The 26,351-nt window shown below is 42.9% G+C and overlaps 1 protein-coding gene and 1 long non-coding RNA gene across 2 annotated transcripts; both read left to right on the top strand.

The window, feature by feature from the left end:
* Positions 1-6,461: 6,461 nt before the first annotated feature.
* On the top strand, positions 6,462-7,978 carry LOC118363045 (uncharacterized). The gene is made up of 3 exons (XR_004821321.2): positions 6,462-6,590; positions 6,847-7,000; positions 7,927-7,978. It is a non-coding gene; the product is annotated as an uncharacterized LOC118363045 (long non-coding RNA).
* An 11,489-nt stretch (positions 7,979-19,467) lies between these two features.
* On the top strand, positions 19,468-21,297 carry LOC118362020 (antimicrobial peptide NK-lysin-like). The gene is made up of 5 exons (XM_035742234.2): positions 19,468-19,564; positions 19,750-19,829; positions 19,982-20,065; positions 20,187-20,344; positions 20,540-21,297. The coding sequence occupies exons 1-5, from the start codon at positions 19,516-19,518 to the stop codon at positions 20,568-20,570; spliced, it is 402 nt and encodes a 133-aa protein (XP_035598127.1). The 5' UTR covers positions 19,468-19,515; the 3' UTR covers positions 20,571-21,297.
* Positions 21,298-26,351: the final 5,054 nt, after the last annotated feature.

Below are 26,351 nucleotides of genomic sequence, written 5' to 3'. Positions count from 1 at the left end.
AAGACTGCATGGCCTTACACAGTTCCAAATGCATCAAGTTGGCTGACGACACAACAATAGTAGGCCTGATCGCCAACAACAACAAGGCTGCCTACTTACATTTACATTTAAGTCATTTAGCAGACGCTCTTATCCAGAGCGACTTACAAATTGGTGCATTCACCTTATGACATCCAGTGGAACAGCCACTTTACAATAGTGCATCTAAATCTTTTAAGGGGGGTGAGGGGGGGGAAGGATTACTTTATCCTATCCTAGGTATTCCTTAAAGAGGTGGGGTTTCAGGTGTCTCCGGAAGGTGGTGATTGACTCCGCTGTCCTGGCGTCGTGAGGGAGTGTGTTCCACCATTGGGGAGCCAGAGCAGCGAACAGTTTTGACTGGGCTGAGCGGGAACTGTACTTCCTCAGTGGTAGGGAGGCGAGCAGGCCAGAGGTGGATGAACGCAGTGCCCTTGTTTGGGTGTAGGGCCTGATCAGAGCCTGGAGGTACTGAGGTGCCGTTCCCCTCACAGCTCCGTAGGCAAGCACCATGGTCTTGTAGCGGATGCGAGCTTCAACTGGAAGCCAGTGGAGAGAGCGGAGGAGCGGGGTGACGTGAGAGAATTTGGGAAGGTTGAACACCAGACGGGCTGCGGCGTTCTGGATGAGTTGTAGGGGTTTAATGGCACAGGCAGGGAGCCCAGCCAACAGCGAGTTGCAGTAATCCAGACGGAGATGACAAGTGCCTGGATTAGGACCTGCGCCGCTTCCTGTGTGAGGCAGGGTCGTACTCTGCGGATGTTGTAGAGCATGAACCTACAGGAACGGGCCACCGCCTTGATGTTAGTTGAGAACGACAGGGTGTTGTCCAGGATCACGCCAAGGTTCTTAGCGCTCTGGGAGGAGGACACAATGGAGTTGTCAACCGTGATGGCGAGATCATGGAACGGGCAGTCCTTCCCGGGAGGAAGAGCAGCTCCGTCTTGCCGAGGTTCAGCTTGAGGTGGTGATCCGTCATCCACACTGATATGTCTGCCAGACATGCAGAGATGCGATTCGCCACCTGGTCATCAGAAGGGGAAAGGAGAAGATTAATTGTGTGTCGTCTGCATAGCAATGATAGGAGAGACCATGTGAGGTTATGACAGAGCCAAGTGACTTGGTGTATAGCGAGAATAGGAGAGGGCCTAGAACAGAGCCCTGGGGGACACCAGTGGTGAGAGCGCGTGGTGAGGAGACAGATTCTCGCCACGCCACCTGGTAGGAGCGACCTGTCAGGTAGGACGCAATCCAAGCGTGGGCCGCGCCGGAGATGCCCAACTCGGAGAGGGTGGAGAGGAGGATCTGATGGTTCACAGTATCGAAGGCAGCCGATAGGTCTAGAAGGATAAGAGCAGAGGAGAGAGAGTTAGCTTTAGCAGTGCGGAGCGCCTCCGTGATACAGAGAAGAGCAGTCTCAGTTGAATGACTAGTCTTGAAACCTGACTGATTTGGATCAAGAAGGTCATTCTGAGAGAGATAGCGGGAGAGCTGGCCAAGGACGGCACGTTCAAGAGTTTTGGAGAGAAAAGAAAGAAGGGATACTGGTCTGTAGTTGTTGACATCGGAGGGATCTTACTTCTTCTCTGTAGGCTGTCTGACGACGTGGTGCAAGGTAAACAACTTCTCCATCAATGTTAGCAAAACAAAGGAGCTGATTGTGGACTTCTGGAGGAACCAGGCTGGACTCGCCCCCATTCTCATCAATGGGGCTGCCGTGGAGACGGTGAATAACTTCAAATTCCTCAGCGTACACATCTCAGAGAAGCTGAAATGGTCTTACTACACATTGACAGATTTTTTATCTAGTCAGGTCAGGAATTCAAACCAGCAACCTTTCGATTACTGGCCCAATGCTCTTAACCGCTAGACCACCTGCCACCCCACTACTATTGTGAAAAATGTTAAATATATACTGAAAAAATATATAAACGCAACATGTAAAGTGTTTGTCATGTTTCATGAGCTGAAATAAAACATCTCAGACATTTTCCATACACATGAAAAGCTTATTTCTCTCAATGTTTTTATATACATTTTTTTTAACATCCTTGTTAGTGAGCATTTCTCCTTTGCCAAGATAATCCATCCTTCTAACAGGTGTGGCATATCAAGAAGCTGATTAAACAGCATGATTATTATACAGGTGCGCCTCGTGCTTGGGACAATAAACATCAGCTATAAAATGTGCAGTTTTGTCACACAGGGCTATGAATGCCTCTAACAAAGTTAAGTACCAACACTGAAAGGAGGGAAAAAGGGCTACCTAAGTATGATTCTCAATCAGAGGCAACGATAGACAGCTGTCCCTGATTGAGAACCATATCCGGCCAAAAGATAGAAATAAAGAAACATAGACAACAAAACATAGAATACCCATCCACATCACACCCTGACCTAACCAAATAGAGAAATAAAACGACTCTAAGGTCAGGGCATGACAGGCCCACCCATGGTTGCATACCTCCCCAGTCATGTGCAATCCATAGCCTAATGAATTTATTTTAATTGACTGATTTCCTTTTATGAACTATAACTCAGTAAAACATTTTAAATTGTTGCATGTTGCCATTATATTTTTTAGTCAGTATATAGTTTTATATTGAGAATTTTCACGTTGCTGCGGCATCCTCAGCACCCCTACTTCCCGCTGCTATGGCAGAGGCTGTGTTTGTTTTGGTTCTTCAAAGCTGTTGTGTGCATCATACCATTAAACAATCAATTAATTGCAGTCATTCTTACACCATGAGATCAATTATCAGTTCTAAACATGTATTGTTATGCTCTATGCTCAATATCTATTTTCCTGCGCGCAAATGATAGACAGTTGGTTGTCGGAGCACATCTCTGGTGCCGCTGAGTCGGAGGAGCGTGTATTACGCACTAGCATGTCAAACGATGATTAAAATGAACGAGTCACACAGAAAAACTAATCATGACAGTCGAGTCAGTAAACATAAACATAAAATAATGAATCGTTTGCGAAGTGCACATCACTATCAGACAGATAATGGAATTAACCCAGAAGACCATCTCCCACACAAACAAGGCAAATATCACATGCCTTAACTGTGTCTTGGTGTGTAACCTTAACAGTAAATCTCACCGTCGCTGGAAAGTCTGCATCAGATGGGATTCAACTCATGGCACCCTCTTCAACCATCCAGAAGCTGTCGGGTCATTCCTAGTTTTCGGTGTCGGAGGAGTAGTTGTTCCAAATCAAAATGTATTTGTCACATACACATGGTTAGCAGATGTTAATGCGAGTGTAGCGAAATGCTTGTGCTTCTAGTTCTGACAATGCAGTAATAACCAACAAGTAATCTAACCTAACAATTTCACAACAACTACCTTATACACACAAGTGTAAAGGGATGAAGAATATGTACATAAAGATATATGAATGAGTGATGGTACAGAACGGCATAGGCAAGATGCAGTAGATGGTATCGAGTACAGTATATACGTATGAAATTAGTAATTTAGGGTATGTAAACATTATATTAAGTGGCATTGTTTAAAGTGGCTAGTGATACATTTATTACATTTATTACATACATTTTTCCAATATTAAAGTGGCAAGAGTTGAGTCAGTATGTTGGCAGCAGCCATCAATCCACGGTTTCTGGTTTGGGAATGTTTTAATAGTTGCTGTGGGTATGACATCGCCAATGCACTTGTTAATAAACTCGCTCACCAAATCAGCGTATTCATCAATGTTGTTTTTTGGTGGGTTTACTGCCTTGCTCAAATGCAGAGTGCCAGACTTTTCCACCTTACCAGCTTGGTGATTCAAATCTTTTCTGGAGATGTTAGGTTCATATACCCAAAGTAGCTTTAGCCTACTACAAATTACCATGTGCATCTCTCATTTAATCATTTAATAGGCTATTATTTCAAGTATTTTGCTCTATGTATCTGAAAGGCAGCACAGATTTAATATACAGTAGAGTTGAACAGATGAACAGACAGTTGATATTTGGCATTAAAGTGTGCCGGCTACCGCTGTAAGTTGGCCTACTATAAATGTACATTTTTGGGGTGGAGTAGACAGACAGTGCATATTTTTTAACAAATCAAAAACTGAAAAATTATTCAGCCCCCTTAAGTTAATACTTTGTCGCGCCACCTTTTGCGCATGGTGTGTTCAGGGTGATGAGCTGTGTTGCTTTTACGCCAAACATAACGTTTTGCATTGTTGCCAAAAAGTTCAATTTTGGTTTCATCTGACCAGAGCACCTTCTTCCACATGTTTGGTGTGTCTCCCAGGTGGCTTGTGGCAAACTTTAAACAACACTTTTTATGGATATCTTTAAGAAATGGCTTTCTTCTTGCCACTCTTCCATAAAGGCCAGATTTGTGCAATATACGACTGATTGTTGTCCTATGGACAGAGTCTCCCACCTCAGCTGTAGATCTCTGCAGTTCATCCAGAGTGATCATGGGCCTCTTGGCTGCATCTCTGATCAGTCTTCTCCTTGTATGAGCTGAAAGTTTAGAGGGATGGACAGGTCTTGGTAGATTTGCAGTGGTCTGATACTCCTTCCATTTCAATATTATCGCTTGCACAGTGCTCCTTGGGATGTTTAAAGCTTGGGAAATCTTTTTGTATCCAAATCCGGCTTTAAACTTCTTCACAACAGTATCTCGGACCTGCCTGGTGTGTTCCTTGTTCTTCATGATGCGCTCTGCACTTTTAACGGACCTCTGAGACTATCACAGTGCAGGTGCATTTATACGGAGACTTGATTACACACAGGTGGATTGTAATTATCATCATTAGTCATTTAGGTTAACATTGGATCATTCAGAGATCCCACTGAACTTCTGGAGAGAGTTTGCTGCACTGAAAGTAAAGGGGCTGAATAATTTTGAACGCCCAATTTTTCAGTTTTTGATTTGTTAAAAAAGTTTGAAATATCCAATAAATGTCGTTCCACTTCATGATTGTGTCCCACTTGTTGATTCTTCACAAATAAATACAGTTTTATATCTTTATGTTTGAAGCCTGAAAGGTCGCAAAGTTCAAGGGGGCCGAATACTTTCGCAAGGGTACTGTATATTTTAAACCAAATACTTTTAGACTTTTGCTCAAGTAGTATTTTACTGGGTGACTTTCACTTCTACTTGAGTAATTTTCTATTAAGGTATCTGTCACGACTTCCGTCGAAGTTGGTCTCTCTCCTTGTTCGGGCGGCGTTCAGCGGTCGACATCACGGACCTTTTAGCCATCGCTGATCCACATTTTCCATTGGTTTTATCTTGTCTTCCATCACACCTGGTTGCTATTCCATCCATTACATGTCGTGTATTTAACCCTTTGTTCCCCTCCATGTCCTTGTCCGTAATTGTTTCGTTGTAGTGCTTGTGCACGGTATGCTGGTGATTACCGGGTTTTGTTTGACCCATTTCATGTATTGTTCTGTTGATGGTGGTTTATGTTTATTAAACGACACCATTGTAAATCAGTTTTACATTTACATTTACAGTTTTCACTCTCTAGCGCCTGACTTCTCTGCCGCCAGTACGCACCTCATTACAGTATCTTTACTTTTACTCAAGTACAAAAATCGGATTCTTTTTCCACCACTGAAAGTCTCTTAAACTGAACTGCATCTCTGTCTCTGCCTGATCTTTAACTAAAGTCCCACAGTAGATGGGCATCACCATAAACCTCATCTGACCAAGCTTTCTGGAAGAAATGTTGTTCTCAATGCTACATGTTGAGTTTGACCCATCAGTGAGTTTGTGACCATATTCAAGATGTTCATTATGTAAAATCACTGCAATTGATGTCCTTTTGTTTTCAGTTGGTTTGTTTCGATAAGCTTTGCTGGTTTGAGATCCAGGCAGTTTATTTGGCAGCTCCTTCCATAAAGGTGTCTTCAAGTAATCATTTGCATTTAAAAAAATAATTGCTTATGTAAATGTAGTGGTTAACTGTTATTTATTTTCTACCATCAGAAATACGGTATTGTGAGTCATTATTTTTGGTCCTCTCGTGATCTTGGTCATCTGTATCTTTATGAAAGCACTGTTGTATTTAATCTTTTATTTCTGTGTCTTTTATCTAGTGGAATAAACAGATTGAAGTCATTTTGGTGTACTCTTGTTAATGTGTGTTATTTAGCTATCAAACAAGCTAACCTACTGTAATCCTCTAAGTTTTAATAAACTTTGATTGTTCTTTATCTGCCTCTTTATTGTTTCCCATTAATGGGCCTAGAATCAGTTTTGATGTTACAATTGTAATATATATTTTTATTTTGATAGACATAGTATTAACTGCCTGGTTAAAAGAATACCATGAGATCTGGGATTTGATTAGTCCCTTGCTGAAAATGGAGGAGGGACATAGATCATGGTCCTGATTGGTCCTTTGTGTGTTCCACAGTATGTATGACTGCTTCCTGACCCACCTGAGCCTGGAAAGAAATGGCGGACGGCAGCGTGGCGTGTGTGTTTGTGGTTTCTCTTTATGTGTATCAACCCTGGGGCGGCAGGTAGCCTATTGGTTAGAGCGTTGGGCCAGTAAGCGAAAGGTTTCTAGATTGAATAACCAAGCTGACAAGGTAAATATCGGTTGTTCTGCCCCTGAACAAGGCAGTGAAATTCACTGTTGCTAGGCCTTCATTGTAAATAAGAATTTGATCTTAACTGACTTGCCTAGTTAAAAAACAAACAAAAAATCAACCCTTGTTCTTCTATATTTAGCTATTTGAGCTTTCTGGGTCTTTTCAAAGTGTATATCCTGTACACTACCTCTGGATCATGTGACCTGACTGTCCAATACTGAGATCTGTAAGTTCTGTGTGTCCTGCTGTCCAGGTGTCTGCCTGTCTGTCCCTCCATGGTGTCTGTGAACTTGTCCGGGAACCTGGCGGTGACCTAGGTGGTACTCCAAAGCCTCCTCTCCACCTAGCGACCTTTGACCTATCTCAACCTCCAAGGCACAGCAGGCCTATAGTTGTCATCTCTCGAGGTAGAGTGTCATGAGTCTTGCAAGTGAAACAATGTTCTCCCCCAAGTTGGTGTGAGCTTCTGAAGACACACAGCTTCACACTGTGGTTTCCTTGTTCTTAACACACTGACTGGCCTTCTTCTCACTGTTTAATATTTCCACAAAGGAGGGTGTTGGGTGGGCTTCAAGATACTGTGGGAAAGTTCCTAGCCACACATTAGTGTTGTCACCTCAGTGTATCACTTTATCACTCAGAGATTGGGCCAAGGCAATTATGTTTAGGGTAACTAATTTAGTCACCTGTTATAGTAATTTCCAATTTATAAAAAGCAATTACTAAATGATTTCTGTTATGCAATTTGTGGATGGTGCTACTGCCATCTTGTTAACGATTTAAGCATACCCATTTGTTTGAAGTGCTGCTAAGCAGGGGCACAACTTTCAGTGGGGATCGGGGGTCATGTTCCCCACACAGTTTTATCATTGCAATGTGACACAAAAAGCGGCAACGGTGTGCTTTAGGACAATACGAACGCCTCTGTGTGGTCGGGTAGGCTGTTTTCAGTTTTAGCCTGCTTGAATGAGGACCCCACGGACATCAAAGAGTGGGCTGATAGGCTATGTGAAAGCAAAGGTTTTGGAAGAATGGTTAGACCAGCACGGTAGAGTTGAGCATACCTTAGTTCAGTGTGTATGTGTTGCATTCTTTCACCAAGTTGTAAAAGCAAGCAGAGCAGAAACGGGCTATTATTTAGTTGACTGATGTAGCTGGAAAGGTAACTGCTGTTTAACTTCACAGAAAAAAATGAACTACGGTTTATTCCCAGTGCATACCGTGCTGCAATGATCTCTGTTGGAACCCGCAGGTCCTGCAGGCACCCGTGGGAATACAGCCCTCTAGTGCAGTCACAAAACACTGCTCATCATGTCTTCGCATGTCTTCGCAGGATCAGATGATGACACGGGTACCAGAAGGGTCAGAAAGACATGGAAGACCAGGTGAATTTTGCAGTGTATTAACAATTTCAGTGAACGATACTAAGTTCAACCTCGAATTGATGGGTAGACCCGCCCAACAATTTTTTGGGGGGAGGCTGCCTCTCGTGCCTGCTCCGCTGTGCTAACTCCTCGTAGCTTCGCCACTCTGTTTTAGCTGCTTCCAGTTCCTCCTTAGGACGGCGATATTCACCAGCCTGTGCCCAGGGTCCCTTGCCCTCCAATATCTCCTCCCATGTCCTGCTCCTCCTTACCACGCTGCTTGGTCCGTTTGTGGTGGGAAGTTCTGTCACGACCGTCGTTCAAGGAAGACCAAGGTGCAGCGTCGTGAGCGTACATTTTCTTTTATTTTGTAAAATGTCGCCAACAAAACAAGAAATAACAAAAACGACCGAGAAGCTTACAAGGGCTATAGTGCCCCTAACAAAGACAACTTCCCACAATGACAAAGGGGAAAAAGGCTGCCTAAGTATGATTCACAATCAAAGACAATAATGACAGCTGTCCCTGATTGAGAACCATACCTGGCCAAAACATAAAAATACAAAAACATAGAAAACAGAACATAGAATGCCCACCCAAATCACACCCTGACAAAACCAAATAGAGACATAAAAAGGCTCTCTAAGGTCAGGGCATGACACCTTAGGACAGTGTTTGGGTGAGCTGGCACAGGTGTCCATGTGCTTGCACAGGTGCCTGAGAGCTATGACTGCGCCAAGGGCTAGCATATTGTGTATTGTTTCTTCGTGTGCAGGTATGTCTTTTATTTTGTCCGAATTATGTTCTGTATCATCTTACTTGTATTGTATAGTGAGTGTGCTGTTGTGCACTGAATGTGTGCACGCAGCACCTGTTATTTCCTTTTGACGCTCTCTTTTGCCTGACCTTCGGCATAGCAAGGTGCCTGAGAGCTATGACTGCGCCAAGGGCTAACATATTGTGTGTTGTCTCTGTGTGCAGAGCAAATAAAAAAATAATTCAACCAGCAGACCTCCAGTTGTGGCATTGTCCTAATTAAAAGTACACAATGCAGAATGAACTACGCTACACTAGGAGAATGAAGGGAAGTGGTGGTTTATTCAATCGCCTACAAATTCTCAGAAGGCAGTCCGCCCTTCGGCCCCTCTTTCTCCGCCTCCTCTTTACTGCAGATCACAGGGATCGGGGCCTGTTCCCAAGGAAGCAGTATGTCCTTCCCGTCGGACTCGTCAGAGTTGTGAACTGAAAAAAAGGATTGTGCTAGTCTGTGGTAAGTAATCGCAGTCCTGATGTCTAGAAGTTATTTTCGGTCAGAGACAGTAGCGGCAACATTATGTACAAAATAATTAAAAAAACAGTAAATACAACAGAATACTAATGTCATGTTCGCAAAAACACTACAGTGAATACAAGAGAATGTATATATAGTAATACTACAGTATTAAGATATTTTTCCGGCTTAACGTACAAATGGCTGTCTAGGAGGCGTTTGAGTACTTGTCTGACATGCTTTGTGTGTTCTTGAAGGGAGCTCGAAAAGATGATGTCATCCAAGTAAACGAACACGAATATGTTAAGCATATCCCTAAGCACATCGTTTATGAGCGCTTGGAACACAGCCGGGGGCGTTGGTCAGGCCGACGGACATCACCAAGTATTCGTAGTGATCAGTAGGCGTGTTGAAAGCGGTCTTCCACTCGTCACCGGGTCTGATCCGCACAAGATGGTATGCGTTCAGCAGGTCAAGCTTAGTGAAGACAACTGCTTCCTGGAGCAGCTCAAAGGCTGTGGTCATAAGGGGTAGCGGGTAGCGGGTAGCGGTTACGGAGGGTTATGGCATTGAGTCCCCAGTAGTCGATGCAAGGACGTGATCCACCGTCTTTTTTGGCCACAAAGAAAAACCCTGCTCCCGCCGGCGAGGTGGATTGACGCATGAGGTCTGCTGCCAGAGCGTCCTTGATGTAGGTATCCATAGCAGCTCGTTCGGGAGGAGATAGGGAAAAGATCCGACCCCTGGGGGGAAAGGTGCCCGGAAACAGGTCGATGGGGCAATCGTAAGGTCTATGGGGTGGTAGCATGGTGGCCCTCTGTTTGCTAAATACCGGTTTGAGGTCATGGTAACACTCGGGAACTCAGGACAGGTCGATGGATTCTAGAGACTCGGGAGGAGAACTCGGGGAACTCGGGAAGAATACAAGTGGCTTGGCACGTAGGACCCCACTGCTTGATAGTGCCCACAGACCAGTCGATGTGAGGGTTATGGCTGTAAAGCCAGGGGTATCCAAGGACGAGAGGGAACTCGGAACAGGAGATCAGATGAAAGTTCATCACTTCCTGGTGTTGGGAAACTGAAAGTCGCAAGGAGGTAGTGACACGAGTGACAAGTCCAGATACCAAAGGGCTTCCATCCAATGTAGTAACCCTCATGGGGTCACTTAGAGGTTCAGAGGGAACGCCATTCTCCTTCGCCCAGACACCATCCATGAAGTTACCTGCGGCTCCAGAGTCTACCAAGGCTTGAAGGGGAAGCTCGTGGTTGTCCCAGGAAAGGGTGACTGGAATGAGCAGGTGGGAGTTGGATGGATGGGAGGAGGTTATGTTTCCCGTTAAAGTCCTCCCAGGCCTGCACGGGACAGTGCGTTTCCCTGGAGCCCGAGACACGTGGAGCGGAAATGGCCCGGTTTGCCGCAATATAGACAGCATCGCTCCCTCATCTGGCGGTCTCTCTCAGCCTGGGAGATGCGTCCAATCTGCATGGGTTCCGGTGGAGCCAGCGAGGATAAAGGTGGAGACTCGGAGCTGGGACCGATAGGAGCTAGGATGAGAGGTCTACGGTTGAGTTCTCTCTCTCTCAGACGCTGGTCTATGCGCAAGGCCAACTTGATCAGGGACTCGAGGTTATCCGGTGGTTCCCGAGTGGCCAGTTCATCTTGGATGGTGTCAGAAAGACCCTTCAAAAAGCACACTGTGAGCGCCTCATCGTTCCAGCTACTCGCTGCTGCCACCGTGCGGAACTGGATGGCATAGTCCGTCATGCTGCGCCGACCTTGGCGAAGAGTCAGGAGCTGTTTGGCTGAGTCAGGGCCGCTGGTAGGACCTTGAAATACTCGCTTGAATTCTTCAGCAAAGGTAGAGTAGCTGGCACAGCAGGGACTTTGGGCATCCCACACAGCAGTAGCCCAGGCTAGGGCTTTTTCCGACAGCAGGGTGATGATATATGCGATCTTGGACCGGTCGGTGGGAAACGACGAGTGTTGCCGCTCGAAGGAGAGAGAACATTGGGTAAAAAAAAACTTGCAAGCACTCGGATCACCTGAGAACCGCTGGGAAGGCGGCAGACAAGGTTCAGCCAGGGGGTTAACTGCCACGGGCACTTGAATCTGATGTACTGGGGCAGGAGCGGTTGCCGGGGAAAGTCGATCAGATATCTGCTTTATGGCAGTCAGCATCTCCGACAGAAGTCGAGAATGTCTAGCCATTAAGGCCTCTTGCTGAACCAGAGCAGCTTCGTGGCGTTGGACAGTCCCCTCGTGGTGGGACAGCATGGAAAAAATGTCCTGGCCTGCCCCTGGATTCATTTTGTTGGCTCTGTGTTTCTGTCAGGACCCGGTTATGAACTCAGGTCTCCGGTGTGACAAACAATCACTTAGTAAACTGAGCCACTAATAGTCGGCAGAACCCAGAAGACAAGGCAGACACAGCAGTACTAGAGACAGTGATTTAATAAAGAAAAAAGGAAAAGATCTTCAGGCAAAAATATAAATCCACAACGTCAAAAGTAATTCCAAGAGAAAAAATGTATATCCTCCAAGAGACAAGGAAAATCCACAAAGTGGTAAGAACAGCAGGGGAAAAAACAAACCTCAAAAGAATAATCAAAAATAAACAAGAACAAAACCAGAGTACCTCAAGTTCACAGCATGGCTGGGTCTGGGTGCTAACATACAAACACAGAGCAAACTGAGGAAAACTAAGGGTTTAAATACAATCAAGGGAAACGAGGCACAGGTGCAAATAATAACTGGGAACAAGGGAAGACAAAAGGGTCAAAAAGCACAATGGGGGCATCTAGTGACCAAAACCGGAACAACCCTGGCCAAATCCTAACAATCCTAACTTCTGTTCTCAAAGACTCTGCATCAAAACTCAACAGGACAGGCAATGTCTTCTCTGTTTCACCACGCTGCATCACACCAAACAGCTGGTGTCATAGACACCAGGAATCTTCCATTTAATCTGATCCCCCTCAACACCTAATCCCACCCCTGTTATCACTCCTTTAATCACTGAGTTGGACTAGCTGCCAGAATTAGTCTGCTAGGGGAGTATTAATTTCTCGGATTCTGTTGAAAAACGTTTTGCAATGGAAACCATGTACTCCAAATGGATAACGTTTTGCAACGAAAACGGCAGGTTCTATTGGACAGATACAGTTACGTCCCTTCCCGTTTCATTCCATTTCATCTGTTTCCTTCCATTTGGTTCTTATAGTAAAAGCAGACCAAAGGTTTCAATGTACTTCCTGAATTGACTGGAATTAAAATATAATTGATCCCAACCCTGCCGTATCTTCAATGTGTCAAATTTAGTTTCACTGATGTTTATACCTAGTAAATGTGGCGAGTGGGTAATCTGCCTCTACTATTAGTCCTATTAGCCAACGTACAACCATTGGATAACAAAATAGATGAGCCACGATCATGAATATCCTACCAACGGGACAATAAAAACTGTAATATCTTATGTTTCACCGAGTTGTGGCTGAACGACAACATGGATAACATACAGCTGGCGGGTTTTACGCTGCATCGGCAAGATAGACCAGCTGCCTCTGGTAAGACAAATGGGTGGTGGTCTGTTTATATTTGTGGACAACAGCTGGTGCACAAAATCTAATATTAAGGAAGTCTCAAGGTTTTGCTCACCTGGGGTAGAGTATCTCATGAAAAGCAGTAGGCTATTTACCAAGAGAGTTTTCATCTATATTTTTTCGTAGTTCTCTATTTACCACCACAAACCGATGCTGGTACGAAGACCGCACCCAATGTGCTGTATATGGCTATAAGCAATCCGAAAAACGCTCATCCAAAGGCTCATAGTAGCTGAGGACTTTAATGCAGAGAAACTTAAATCCGTTTTACCTAATTTCAACCAGCACGTTAAATGTGATAATGAACACAAAAAACCTTGCTTACGCAGGTTCTAAGAAGCCCATTTATAACTTACGGACTTGTGATCTATAAATCTCACATTAACTTAAAATTAACGGCACCTGAAAGTGCCTTAAAATCAGTGATTTCCCATTATAGGATGCTAGCACAAATTAGTGTTTAGTCAGGAATAACCATGGACCAAAAGGGAAAAGCAAACTTTTTGGAAGATGCGATCACTTGTGACAGGATGCGGCTGAATGATGGCTGTGATATACCTGACCTGTCACTTATTTCCATTACATTACATTTAAGTCATTTAGCAGACGCTCTTATCCAGAGCGACTTACAAATTGGTGCATTCACCTTATGACATCCAGTGGAACAGCCACTTTACAAAAGTGCATCTAAATCTTTTAAGGGGGGTGAGAAGGATTACTTTATCCTATCCTAGGTATTCCTTAAAGAGGTGGGGTTTCAGGTGTCTCCGGAAGGTGGTGATTGACTCCGCTGTCCTGGCGTTGTGAGGGAGTTTGTTCCACCATTGGGGGGCCAGAGCAGCGAACAGTTTTGACTGGGCTGAGCGGGAACTGTACTTCCTCAGTGGTAGGGAGGCGAGCAGGCCAGAGGTGGATGAACGCAGTGTCCTTGTTTGGGTGTAGGGCCTGATCAGAGCCTGGAGGTACTGAGGTGCCGTTCCCCTCACAGCTCCGTAGGCGAGCACCATGGTCTTTCCCTCTGGAATATCCCAGTAGTGAGGAATCCCAGAGTGGACAGTACTTGGACAGATACGGGTATGGCATGATTACAGCGTGTCTTCCTTTCCAGATTAGGGGCTAAATCTGCGCACAAATCTAACGGAACATTTCTTGGGAAACGATAGCGATGTATAAGCCATGGATCATCATGCGCAAAAAAGTAATTCCGGTCTCTGAAAACTCTCTCTTCTAATAGCACAGTTTACAATGTCTTCCAATAACGCAAGAACTGCCATTGTTACTTTTTTCTAATTTGACACACTATTTATAGAACATCGCATCCTGTTTCTAATTCAGACACCTTGCGTCTGGCAAGTAATTCCTCACACCTTTAATTGATCATTCCTAACAAATTGTTCATTAAGTTAGTGCAAAGTTCACCACAGACTTGGAAGTATATGCGTTCCAAACTGCAATACCCCTATATAACCAGTAGGACAATCACTTACGTCAAGTCTAGACTTTACTTAGAGATAAGATCATTTCCACTTTAAAGTAAGGTTTTATAAATAACTACTTGTACGTGGTTTTCTGCGTAAGTAATATTTACGTAAGATAAAAATGGACCAAAACCTATGTTTTTTCTCTCTCGTTCTGCAGTCTCGTTGTCCTCCAGTAAGGGATTCTCTCTGAGGACAACTGACGACGACCCCCTTCCAAGTCACCCCAGACCCACCACGGCACTCAGCAGGTCAGAGACACAGAGTAAGAGCTGACCTGACTCAAATACTATTTGAGCATTTGCTTCAGCCTGCCTACAGTGCCAGGTGGGCAGGGTTGCACTTCTGGACCTATTGATACCATTGCAAAAGGCAACCTCAATCAAGTACAGCAGATACAGAATAGGCTAATACCGGAACATCAGTCATCAAGATTCTGTCTTAATTCATACGTAGACGTTGATGAATGTGAGCGATGAAAGTATGGAGATGGCGATATTAAGGTCCTAAAGGGGTAAACAAACAGTCAAAGATATGTCTTGGACTTTGGTGCAAGAGTGAGGATGACACCCAATTGGAATTTTCCACTTGTATTTTGCATCATTGGATAGGCAGTTTATGTGAACGAATGGGTATTGAATGGTTTCTGACATAGAAATATAATGACTAGACTGGTTTACCCATCACAGATCATGAACTTGAATTGGGATTTAGGAACTATTTCTGGCATTTGAACACCTGAAGTGCATTGTTAATCCATGCAGTTTGTGAGTGTGTCTGCGTGTGTGTGATGTGATGTGTGTCCAGAGGAGAACAAGCATGTGGTTGGTCTGTGTGAGGTCAGGACGTCAGTCGCTCTGTGTTAATGTGTGGCCTCAGCCTGTCTCACTCCTCCGTGTCTCTTCTCCTCCTCGCCCTCAAACTGCAGGCTAGACTAACCAAGCTGTCTGGCAATCATCTCCACGACGACCTCTTCCCAGAGCTGGATGCCCCTACAATGCCCGGACTCCACCTCCTGAAAGTGTCCTCCAATCACATAATGTGGGAGTGTCTTAAGACGATAGTGAATGCCTTGGAAGGGCATCCTCAACTTTCTTTCCCGGTTATTTATTATGGGTCATTTGTATTTACTTAGTTAAATTTGTATAAAGTTAGTGTCATTTTTTTTAGTTTTTAGTATTTTAAGTATTTTGCTCTATGTATCTGAAAGGCAGCACAGATTTAATATACAGTAGAGTTGAACAGATGAACAGACAGTTGATATTTGGCATTAAAGTGTGTAGGCTACCGCTGTAAGTGGGCCTACTATAAATGTACATTTTTGGGGTGGAGTAGACAGACCATGCATTCATTATATTTAGTTTTGGAAAAAAGTAAACGCTAAATATTATTGAATTCAAGTGATCTGTTTACAGGTTTTCAACAATTTGAAGAAAGAAACTGACCCACCAGAGACAGGCCCTACAGCAAATGTCACTGGAAAAGTTAAAAACATTCTGCCAACACCTCCAGAGAAATTTGATCAAGCTCACCAAATATATTCTTTAGAAACTTCCTTGTCCTAATTACAATACTTCCAAAGTATACAGCAAAATAGGGGCATTATTTTCACCATAAAAGGTGAATGATGAGCTTTTTACAGGTGGAGTTATTACGCGCGTTCACGTGTGCACCGTTTCAAGAAGGGTCTGGTTTATAACCAGAAACATGCATATATATGAATGTTGTTTCAGAAGCATCTGCACCCCAACAGGACAAACACCGTGGGAAACACTGACATATGAAACTGACTTGTAAGACTCTGGCTGTGCTACGGCCCTATATGACCTTGTATCCTCTGTTCAGTGATGGTCACAACACCACCCCCTCTTTCTGCAGGGAGCAGTGGGTGTGCGACAGGCCAGGCTAGGTGTTTGTGGTTGGAAATAGGTGTGTGAGGCTGTCTTCTAGTGGTTTGTGTAATTTGAGAAATATTGTCTGAAATCCATGTCAATTCTGAATAATATGTGGCAGTAACATTCTTATCTATCAAAAGTTCAACTCAAGTAATTTATTTTCAGACAAGTTGAATACATTTTAAAGGCAGACATTTTTTTACTGTATTTGTCAGACAATCATTAACCGATCCAGCGGTTTTACACTGATGTGCTTAATATATGCCATCTGGTTTGCTTAATATAACACATTGAAATGATTATACTTTCACTTTTGATACTTAAGTATATTTAAAACCAAATACTTTTAGACTTTTACTTAAGTAGTATTTTACTGGGTGACTTTCACTTCTATTACAGTATCTTTACTTTTACTCAAGTACAACTGAACTGTATCTCTGTCTCTGCCTGATCTTTAAACTAAAGTCCCACAGTAGATGGGCATCACCATAAACCTCATCTGACCATGCTTTCTGGAAGAAATGTTTGGGGTGTGGTCATTTTGTTCTCAATGCTACATGTTGAGTTTGACCCATCCAATGAGTTTATTCATTTGACAATATTCAAGATGTTCATTATGTAAAATCACTGCAATGATGTCCTTTTTCAGTTGGTTTGTTTCGATAAGCTTTGCTGTTTTATTTTTAAAAACTATCTCGAGGAAGTAATATATTGAAGTCATTTTGGTGTACTCTTGTTAATGTGTGTTATTTCTCTCAAACAAGCTAACCTACTGTAATCCTCTAAGTTTGAATAAACTTTGATTGTTCTTTATCTGCCTCTTTATTGTTTCCCATTAATGGGCCTAGAATCAGTTTTGATGTTACAATTGTAATTTTCATGCCACAAGGCAAGACCCAGATGCAGACACAGGAGGCAGATGATTGGAGTCTACAATGTTTATTAATCTAAAAGGAGGAGGCAAGAGAATGGTCATGGACAGGCAAATGGTCAAAACCATATCAGAGTCCAGGAGGTACAGAGTGGCAGACAGGCTCGTGGTCAAGGCAGGCAGAATGGTCAGGCAGGTGGGTACAGAGTCCAGAACAGGCAAGGGTCAAAACACAGGGATAAATACACTGGGGAAAACAAGCGACACTTGAAGGGGGTGGAGACAATAACAAGGACAGGTGAAACTGATCAGGGTTTGAAGTAATATACATTTATATTTTGCTAAGGTGTTGTCTGCGCCGTTGCATTACTCAGAAGTGATGCTTTTCTGTGGAAAGTACAGTAGTATTCTATAGTAAGCTGTAGTCTTTTTTACGTGGGTTGTTTGGCTATCAGTTTCTAGGTAGATACTTAGTAGAGGAAATGTGTCCAGGAAGGTATACAATAAAGACTGCAATTATAATAAGTATATCTGTAAATTAAAAGACATTTTTAAGACGGCAGCGATACCTTGGAAGGGCATCCTCAACTTTCTTTCCCGGTAATTTATTATAGGTCATTTTATTTACTTAGATTAACTTTATACAATGTCATGTTTCATTTTTAAAACAACTGGTTCTGTTTCTGGTGATGACTCTGGCTTCTCTGTAAAGTCATTGTGATCTGTGGTTTGCTAACCAGTAAACATAAACCACGGGTTTGAGGCAGGTGCCTTGGAAGCTGTGAAAACAATTCACAGGTTGAAAGGAAAGTTGAGTATGTCATACACTTATCTGCTGTACTACTTTGCCTTTGGTATTCAAGCTAAGAAGCATGTGCTGATATCCTCCTAGTATTTCATTTTTGTCCTCTCTAAAAGACATCAGTTCTTGGTCCGTATCTCCGAGGCCATACAAGCCACTGTACCTTTGAGAGGACATTCTGGGATTTTCAATGCTATGACGTGTGTGGGTGTAACCTTGCCATTTTTATCTTCTTGCCGCGACTATGTTTTTCACCTACTGTACCAATTGACTGTAATGTAAAATAAAACCTACAATAAAAGATAAATAACAATATTTTTTAAACCCCAAACACATGTCTCAGGAGCAGTGGTGACCCGTCATTCAGGGCTGGTGGGGCAGAGCATTAATACGTGTCACATATCAGTTTGCATACAATGTACAATGTATCATTGAGTTAACAAAAAGCTGGTTCTCCAGGAGATGCTGAAGGACATGTTGGACGTGAAGGACATGTTCTTGAGCTGACCGGGAAAAAACGAGGATGTCGTAAAGGGAGACAAACACAAACCAGTTCAACATGTCATGAAGCACATTGTTGACCAGGGCCTGGAGCACTGCGGGAGCATTGGTCAGTCCAAATGACATAACAAGGTACACATAGTGCCCGCTAGCCGTGTTAAAAGCTGTCTTCTATTCATCTCCTTCCCGTATCCGAACCAGATGGTAGGCGTTCCGGAGGTCCAACATTGAGAAGATTGTCGCCCCCTGGAGAGGCTCGAAAACTGAGTAGATGAGTGGTAGAGGGTAATGTTTTGTAACTGTTATGTCATTAAGGCCACACACAAGCATAAAATCCAAATGCACTATGCCAAGCGTCGGCTGGAGTGGTGTAAAGCTCGCCGCCATTGGACTCTGAAATAGAGTTAAGCACAAACACTAACATAACATTTGTTTTCATATATCATTTGATTTACCTTGAGCTTTCCTATAACTCTCAGATGCATTTAAGATACTTCAAAACATACCTCATGTTGATTTATTTTGCTATGAATTTTCTGTTAAACAATGGGTTTCTATAGCAGTAAGGTCAAATGTAATGCTTAATCAAGTAATTTGTAAACAAACAAAAAATTATATACCTGCAGGTTTCCTAAAATACAAATTAAAATAGCTAAATGGTCAATTGTATTACTATCTTAACTCCATATCTTAGCTTAGTAACCTTAAATGTATCACTTCTAAGCTAGCTGAACACATTGTAATCAATATGTCAGTGTTGTGTATTCTGCTGGAAACATACACTGAGTGTACAAAACATTAAGAATACCTGCTCTTTCCATGACATACAGTACATGGCTTAATCTGTAATTGATTAATTAAAATGAAGATCAGAGAGTGGAGAGATGGAAAAAGGTGATTATGAAAATTGCTCCGCATCAATATGTACTGTAGGTCTAAACAGTAACATCCTGTTGACTTGTAAGGTTTGTGTCTTGTGGTTAATGTGAGATGTACTATCAATAGATTGAACGTAGGTGGGGTTTGTACAGGGGGCTGTGGATAGAGGGGCCTCTATATATAAAGGGGCTTGTCTGATTCCTAAGTCACTTTACCAAACCCCAACACGACTTCACTCTTCACATCTCCACCACCACAAATCATGAAGACATCTCTGGTCCTCCTTGCCCTCAGTCTGCTGGCTTGTTCAGGTGAGATTTTATTTAACTCAAATAGTAACTACTGTATATGCAGCACATACATTGGGTCAGAGTGCAAGGGGTATATAACTGTGGGCAGGGGGCCTAAATCAACTCCAAGTTCACCTTTGGTTTCAGTACAATACAAGTGAAGTACCCATCACTTGAGTGACTGTTGTGTCATTTTGTCTTTGCAGTTTGGGAAATCCATGGGCAATGCCAAGAGGTTGACCTTGATGACCAGGAAGTACTGGAAACAAAGCCGGAAAAGTGCATGGTAATCTCACTCTCACATTACATATTCAAATGTACTTAAACCATAACACTGAATACATCACACCATAATTTAATTCATAATAATAATTTGGGGGGTGGTTATATTTTTTAAAAGTGTGTTTTGTCCTCCTTGTCTGTTTGTGGTTTCTAAAGGAGCAACAGCTAAAGGGGACCTGCTGGGTGTGTAAGTGGGCACTGAACAAAGTGAAGAAATCCATCTCCACTTCCTCTAGCCCGGTAGCTACCATAGCATTACAATTGATAAGAGTGTCCTTTCATGAAATTGCACTACTAACTATTTACTGTGATATTTCTCTGAAAATGTCAACTGTTGTTGATGATGATTTCTTGTCAACAGGAGGAGCTAAAGCAGACGCTATTGTCCGTTTGCGATAATATTGGCTTCCTAAAATCTGGGTGTAAAGGCCTGGTGAAAAAACACTTGTGGGTGCTGATTGAGGAGCTTAGCACAAGCGATGATGTGAGGACCATCTGTGTTAACATTAAGGCCTGCAAGTGAGTACAAGAAACCATTCGACATACTCTTTAGTCACTGTTCAGACAACTAACGAGTATTGCGATGATCACCCGTGCTTGTTAATTGAAACAGTATAGAGTCAAATCTATTAATTCATATGAAAATGTTATGTCTTCCAATCTTCGGTTATGTCTTCCAATCTTCCACTGATGTAGTCTTTTGTGTATCTTTAGACCTAAGGAAGTTTTGGACCTGAGCTACTGACCAAGCAGCCAGTATCCAGATTCCAAAGTGAGAAGATGGATGTTCAGGTGTCAAGACAATGCTATGCTGCCAGCCTCTTGCTCATTCTTTTTCAAACTAGTCACAACACAAACATATAAATGGATGTTGAAGTTATCTGAAATTATGTTGTGGGAACATGTATTATAATTAAGCAATAAGGCCAGAGGGGGTGTGGTATATGGCCAATTTACCATGGATAAGGACTGTTCTTACTCACCATGCTTTGGGGATTGCCTGGATACATCCATTAGCTGTGGTATAATGGCCCTATAACACACACCCCAGAGGTGCCTTGTTGCTATTATAAACAGGTTACCAATGTAAAATCAAAAGTAAGTCATTTGATTTGCGTCATACCCGTTGTATATTGTCTCATATACCACAGCTTTCAGCTATTCAGAATCCAGGGCTTGAATGATCCAGTTTATGAAAGTGTAGGTGTCAGTCTTAAACTGCAGTACATTTTGTATCATCTACAAATGTAAATCTTTTGCTATTCTAGTCCAAAATGTTGAAATTGTTTGTTTGAACTTTTTGTCTCGGCAAAAAAATAAACCTCAATTGATAGTACAACTACAACTCTTCTTTGACACGTCTAACATTACTCTAGAAATGTATCTAATTAGAGCTTTTACTGATTAACATATTGTAATAAAGCATTTAATTACAATGTCTAGGAACTCATGTTGGCATTTTGCTACTGGTTTTATGGAAAACTGAGATTCTAAATAAAAAAGATATTCATTGTTTGGTACATGGCTAGAAGTAACTTATCCAACAAATACCTGTCCAGTGTTTTCAGATTTCTATGAAATATGACTTACAATTAATAACAATATGAGTTAAATAGTTTTCCTTCCAAAAATGTTTTATTAATAAGTATGTTAATTAAAAAGCAGCTTTTCTGTGAAGGGTGTGGGCGTACCCCAACAACAGAATGGTGTGGGTGTATACTGGTCATTACACATTTTAATGCGAGTAGACCACAGATTGGCCAGCTCATCCTCCTCAGGGAGATGATATCATGTTTTATGAGGAAATAGCAAGCGTTTCTTGAAAGGTCTGTTTGAGATACAAGTTTGAGACTGGGTTTTTGAGGAGTTTTTTTTTTCTCCAAATACGAGTATGGGTTGAGACAACATTATCTGAGTATGAGTTAATCTCTCCCGGATCAGTGTGTCCCCCCCCCACCCCCACGAGATGGTTGAGCTAACATTGGCTAATGTGATTAGCATGAGGGTGTAAGTAACAAGAATATTTCCCAGGACATAGACATATCTGATATGGGCAAAAAGCTTAAATTCTTGTTAATCTAACTGCACATTCACAGTAGCAATTACAGTGAAAGAATACCATGCTATTGTTTGAGGAAAGTGCACAGTTATAAACATGAAATTAGGCACATTTGGGCAATCTTGATACAACATTTTGAACAGAAATGTCATGGTTCATTGAATCAGTCTAAAACTTTGCACATACACTGCTGGCATCTAGTGGCCAAAATATAAATTGCGCTTAACCTGGAATAGTACATTATGGTCTTTCTCTTGCATTGCGAAGATGATGTGACAAATCTACACCAGTCTCAACATCAAAAGTGAAGAGGCGACTCCGGGATGCTGGCCTTCTAGGCAAAGTTGTAAAGAAAAAATAAAGAAAAAAAATAAAAAATAAAAATAAAATATTAAGATGGGCAAAAGAGCACAGACACTGGACAGAGGAACTCTGCCTAGAAGGCCAGCATCCCGGAGTCGCCTCTTCAGTGTTGACATTGTGACTGGTGTTTTGCAGGTACTATTTAATGAAGCTGCCAGTTGAGGACTTGTGAGGTGTCTGTTACTCACACTTGACACTCTAATGTACCTGTCCTTTTGCTCAGTCGTGCACCGGGGACTCCCACTCCTCTTTCTATTCTGGTTAGTGCCAGTTTGAGCTGTTCTATCTAGGGAGTAGTACACAGCGTTGTACGAGATCTTCAGTTTCATGGCAATTTCTCGCATGGAATAGCCTTAATTCAGAACAATAATAGACTGATGAGTTTCAGAAGAAAGGTTTTTGTTTCTGGCCATTTTGAGCCTGTAATCAAACCCACAAATGCTGATGCTCCAGATACTCAACTATTCTAAATGAATGGCGATAGAGCAAATATATATATACTACTGTTCAAACGTTTCTCAAAAATGTCTCTCATTGATGCAAGGGCAAGGCTCAGAGTGACCAGAGTTTTTTAATAAAGTTAATTGTGGAGAAGGTTGATTCACAGCAGTATGTGGAGCCAGTATGTGTATAGTGCCAGTATCTTGAGAACCGGGACATCAGCTGCAGGCACCATCTTTCCCCAGAAAGTAACAGGGTCACAATCACCAGCCTGCTCCTTCAAAGACACATTATTTTGCAGCTCAATCAACTCCATTTCATCTACCCATCTGAAGATCTGACAACTTTGTCACGTTTGTTCTGGATGAGCAGCAGCAGTTCTCTGCCAACAGTGAAGTCATCAAAGCGTGCCTTGAATTGGCACATTTCAAACTGTCCTTTTGTGAGGCGTAGGCGGGAACTAGTTCAGCAGGTGCTCGAGCCAGGTTACGAACTTCCCTTTCTCACCTCTTTCAGCAAACAGGTACTTAGTACCTGCGCTACCTCCAGGGCTACAGAGAGGTACTTAATTAACATACTTCTTCTGCTCAGTGTAGGCCTACAACACAAGAAGACTAGAACAGTGCAAAATGGTGTATATAATGAAGGTGGGTGGAATATAATGAAACTGGGTGGAATATATGAGGCCTGTATATCACGGTTGGGGTTAAAACCATTTAAATTCCAGTCAATTCAGAAAGTTAACCAAATTCCAAATTCCCCACATTAAAAAGTATTGAAGATAATTGGAATTTCAGTGTACTTCCTGAATGAACTGGAATTAAAATGGAATTGACCCCAACCCTGCTGTATATTCAATGTGTCACATTTAGTTTTACTGATGTTTATATCTGGTACATGTGGATACATCATCTCACTCACACACCTTTTGTGAGGTCTTTAATCAGCTTAATTTCCAGAAAAAAATGCATCTGCCACAATTTACTTCTGTTGCTGTAAGGACATTAACTATTCTACTGTGTAGTTAATGTTTCTACACTCAATTTCAGTGCTGCTCATGGGTCCTTCACCGCTCTGCCGGACAGTCAGCTCTTTCATACAGAGAACTCAGAGCGTCTGAACCCCACCGGAGGGCGGTATTTATCCACCAGGAGATTGCAGTAGCACCTCACCTCACACTGAGGCTCTCTAATGGCACAGAGCGTCTCCCACAACGCCACAGACACAGAGGGACAGAGGTCTCCATCTTTGGGGTACTAGTTGAATTCCAACATTGGGAATGAGATTAATATAATTGGTTTAAAATCAAACCAATTCTCAATGACTCAACACTTTCAGACTATAACATAATGTGTGAGAAAGTACTAAGACAAGAGAAGCAGGTCTGGGTGTGTTTTACTCCTTGTTGAAGTAATAAACAAATCAAATCAAATTTTATTGGTCACATACACATGGTTAACAGCTGTTATTGCGAGTGTAGCAAAATGCTTGAGCTTCTAGTTTTGCAATAATATCTAACAAGTAATCTAACAATTCCACAAAAACTACCTAATACACACAAATCTAAGGAAAGGGATGGAATAAGAACATATACATACAAATATTTCAATGAGCGATGACCTAGCGGCAAAGGCAACATGCAATAGATGGCATAAAATACAGTATATACATATGAGATGAGTAATGCAAGATATGTAAACATTATTAAAGTGACATTATTATTAAGTGACTAGAGATCCATTTATTAAAGTGGCCAATGATTTCAGTCTGCATGTAGGTAGCAGCCTCTCTGTGTTAGTGATGTCTGATGACCTTGAGATAGAAGCTGTTTTTCAGTCTCTCGGCCCCAGCTTTGATACACTTGTACTGACCTTGCCTTCAGGATGGTAACGGGGTGAACAAGCAGTGGCTGTTTTTTTTTGGCCTTCCTGTGACATCGGGTGCTGTCGCTGTCCTGGGGGGCAGGTAGTTTGCCCCCTGTGATGCGTTGTGCAGACCGCACCACCCTCTGGAGAGCCTTGCATTTCTGGGCGGTGCAGTTGTTGTACCAGGCGGTGATACAGCCCAACAGGATGCTCACAATTGTGCATCTGTAAAAGTTTGTGAGAGTTTTAGGTGACAAGCTAAATTCCTTCAGTCTCCTGCTGTTGCGCCATCTTCACTACACTGTCTGTGTGGGTGGACCATTTCAGTTTGTCCGTGATGTGTAAGCCGAGGAACTTTCCACCTTCTCCACTGCTGTCCCGTCGATGGGGATAGGGGCATGCTTCCTCTGCTGTTTCCTGAAGTCCACAGTCATCTCCTTTGTTTTATTGACATTGAGTGAGAAGTTGTTAACCTGACACCTTTCTCCGAGTGCCCTCAACTCCCAGTAGGCTGTCTCGTCATTGTTGGTAATCAAGCACACTACTGTTGTGTCGTCTGCAAACTTGATAATTGAGTTGGAGGAGCGCATGGCCACGCAGTCATGGGTGAACAAGGAGTACAGGAGGGGTCTGAGCATGCACCCTTGTGGGGCCAGAGTGTTGAGGATCAGCAAAGTAGAGATGTTGTTTCCTACCTTCCCCACCTGGGGGGCGGCCCGTCAGGAAGTCCAGGATTCAATTGCACAGGGCCGGGTTGAGACCCAGGGCCTCAAGCTTGATGATGAGCTTAATGATGAGCTTGGAGGGTACTATGGTGTTGAATACTGAGCTGTAGTCAATGAACAGCATTCTTACATAGGTAATCCTCTTGTCCAGATGGGATAGGGCAGTGTGCAGTGAGCAGTGTGATGGCGATTGCATCGTCTGTAGACCTATTGGGGCTGTATGCAAATTGAAGTGGGTCTAGGGTGGCAGGTAAGGTGGAGGTGATATGATCCTTGACTAGTCTCTCAAAGCACTTCATGATGACTGAAGATAGTGCTACAGGGCGATAATCATTTCGTTCAGTTACCTTTGTCTTCTTGGGTACAGGAACAATAATGGTGGCGATCTTGAAGCATGTGACAGCAGACTAGGAAAGGGGGAGATTGAATATGTCCATAAACACACAAGCCAGCTGTTCTGCGCATGCTCTGAGGATGCAGCTATGGATGCCGTCTGGGCCTGCAGCCTTGCGAGGGTTAATCACGTCAGCTGCAGTGAAGGAGAGTCTGCAGGTTTTGGTAGCGAGCCATGTCAGTGGCACTGTATTGTCCTCAAAGCGAGCAAAGAAGTTGTTTAGTCTGTCTGGGAGCAAGACATCCTGGTCCTCGACGGGGCTGGTTTTCTTTTTGTAATCCGCGATTGACTGTAGACCCTGCCACATACCTCTTGTGTCTGAGCCATTGAATTGTGACTCTACTTTGTCTCTATACTGACGCTTAGCTTGTTTGATTCCTCTTGTGGAGGGAATAGCTACACTGTTTGTATTTGGTCATGTTTCCGGTCAGCTTGCCCTGGTTAAAAGCAGTGGTTCGCACTTTCAGTTTTGCCCAAATGCTGCCATCAATCCACGGTTTCTGGTTTGGGAATGTTTTAATAGTTGCTGTGGGTACGACATCGCTGATGCACTTGCTAATGAACTCGCTCACCGAATCAGCGTATTCGTCAATGTTGTTGTTTGACGCAATGCGGAACATATCCCAGTCCACGTGATCGAAGCAATCTTGAAGCAGATTGTTCGGACCAGCGTTGAACA

Source organism: Oncorhynchus keta, chromosome 29, assembly GCF_023373465.1.
Source record: "Oncorhynchus keta strain PuntledgeMale-10-30-2019 chromosome 29, Oket_V2, whole genome shotgun sequence".
NCBI lineage: Eukaryota > Metazoa > Chordata > Actinopteri > Salmoniformes > Salmonidae > Oncorhynchus > Oncorhynchus keta.
This window is presented reverse-complemented; position numbering and strand designations above follow the sequence as displayed.

Coding starts and splice junctions, on each gene's coding strand:
- LOC118362020 (XM_035742234.2), top strand. CDS start 19,516: ATGAAGACATCTCTGGTCCTCCTTGCCCTCAGTCTGCTGGCTTGTTCA. Junction 19,565..19,749: donor CAGTCTGCTGGCTTGTTCAG/GTGAGATTTTAT, acceptor TTGTCTTTGCAG/TTTGGGAAATCCATGGGCAA. Junction 20,066..20,186: donor TCTCCACTTCCTCTAGCCCG/GTAGCTACCATA, acceptor TCTTGTCAACAG/GAGGAGCTAAAGCAGACGCT.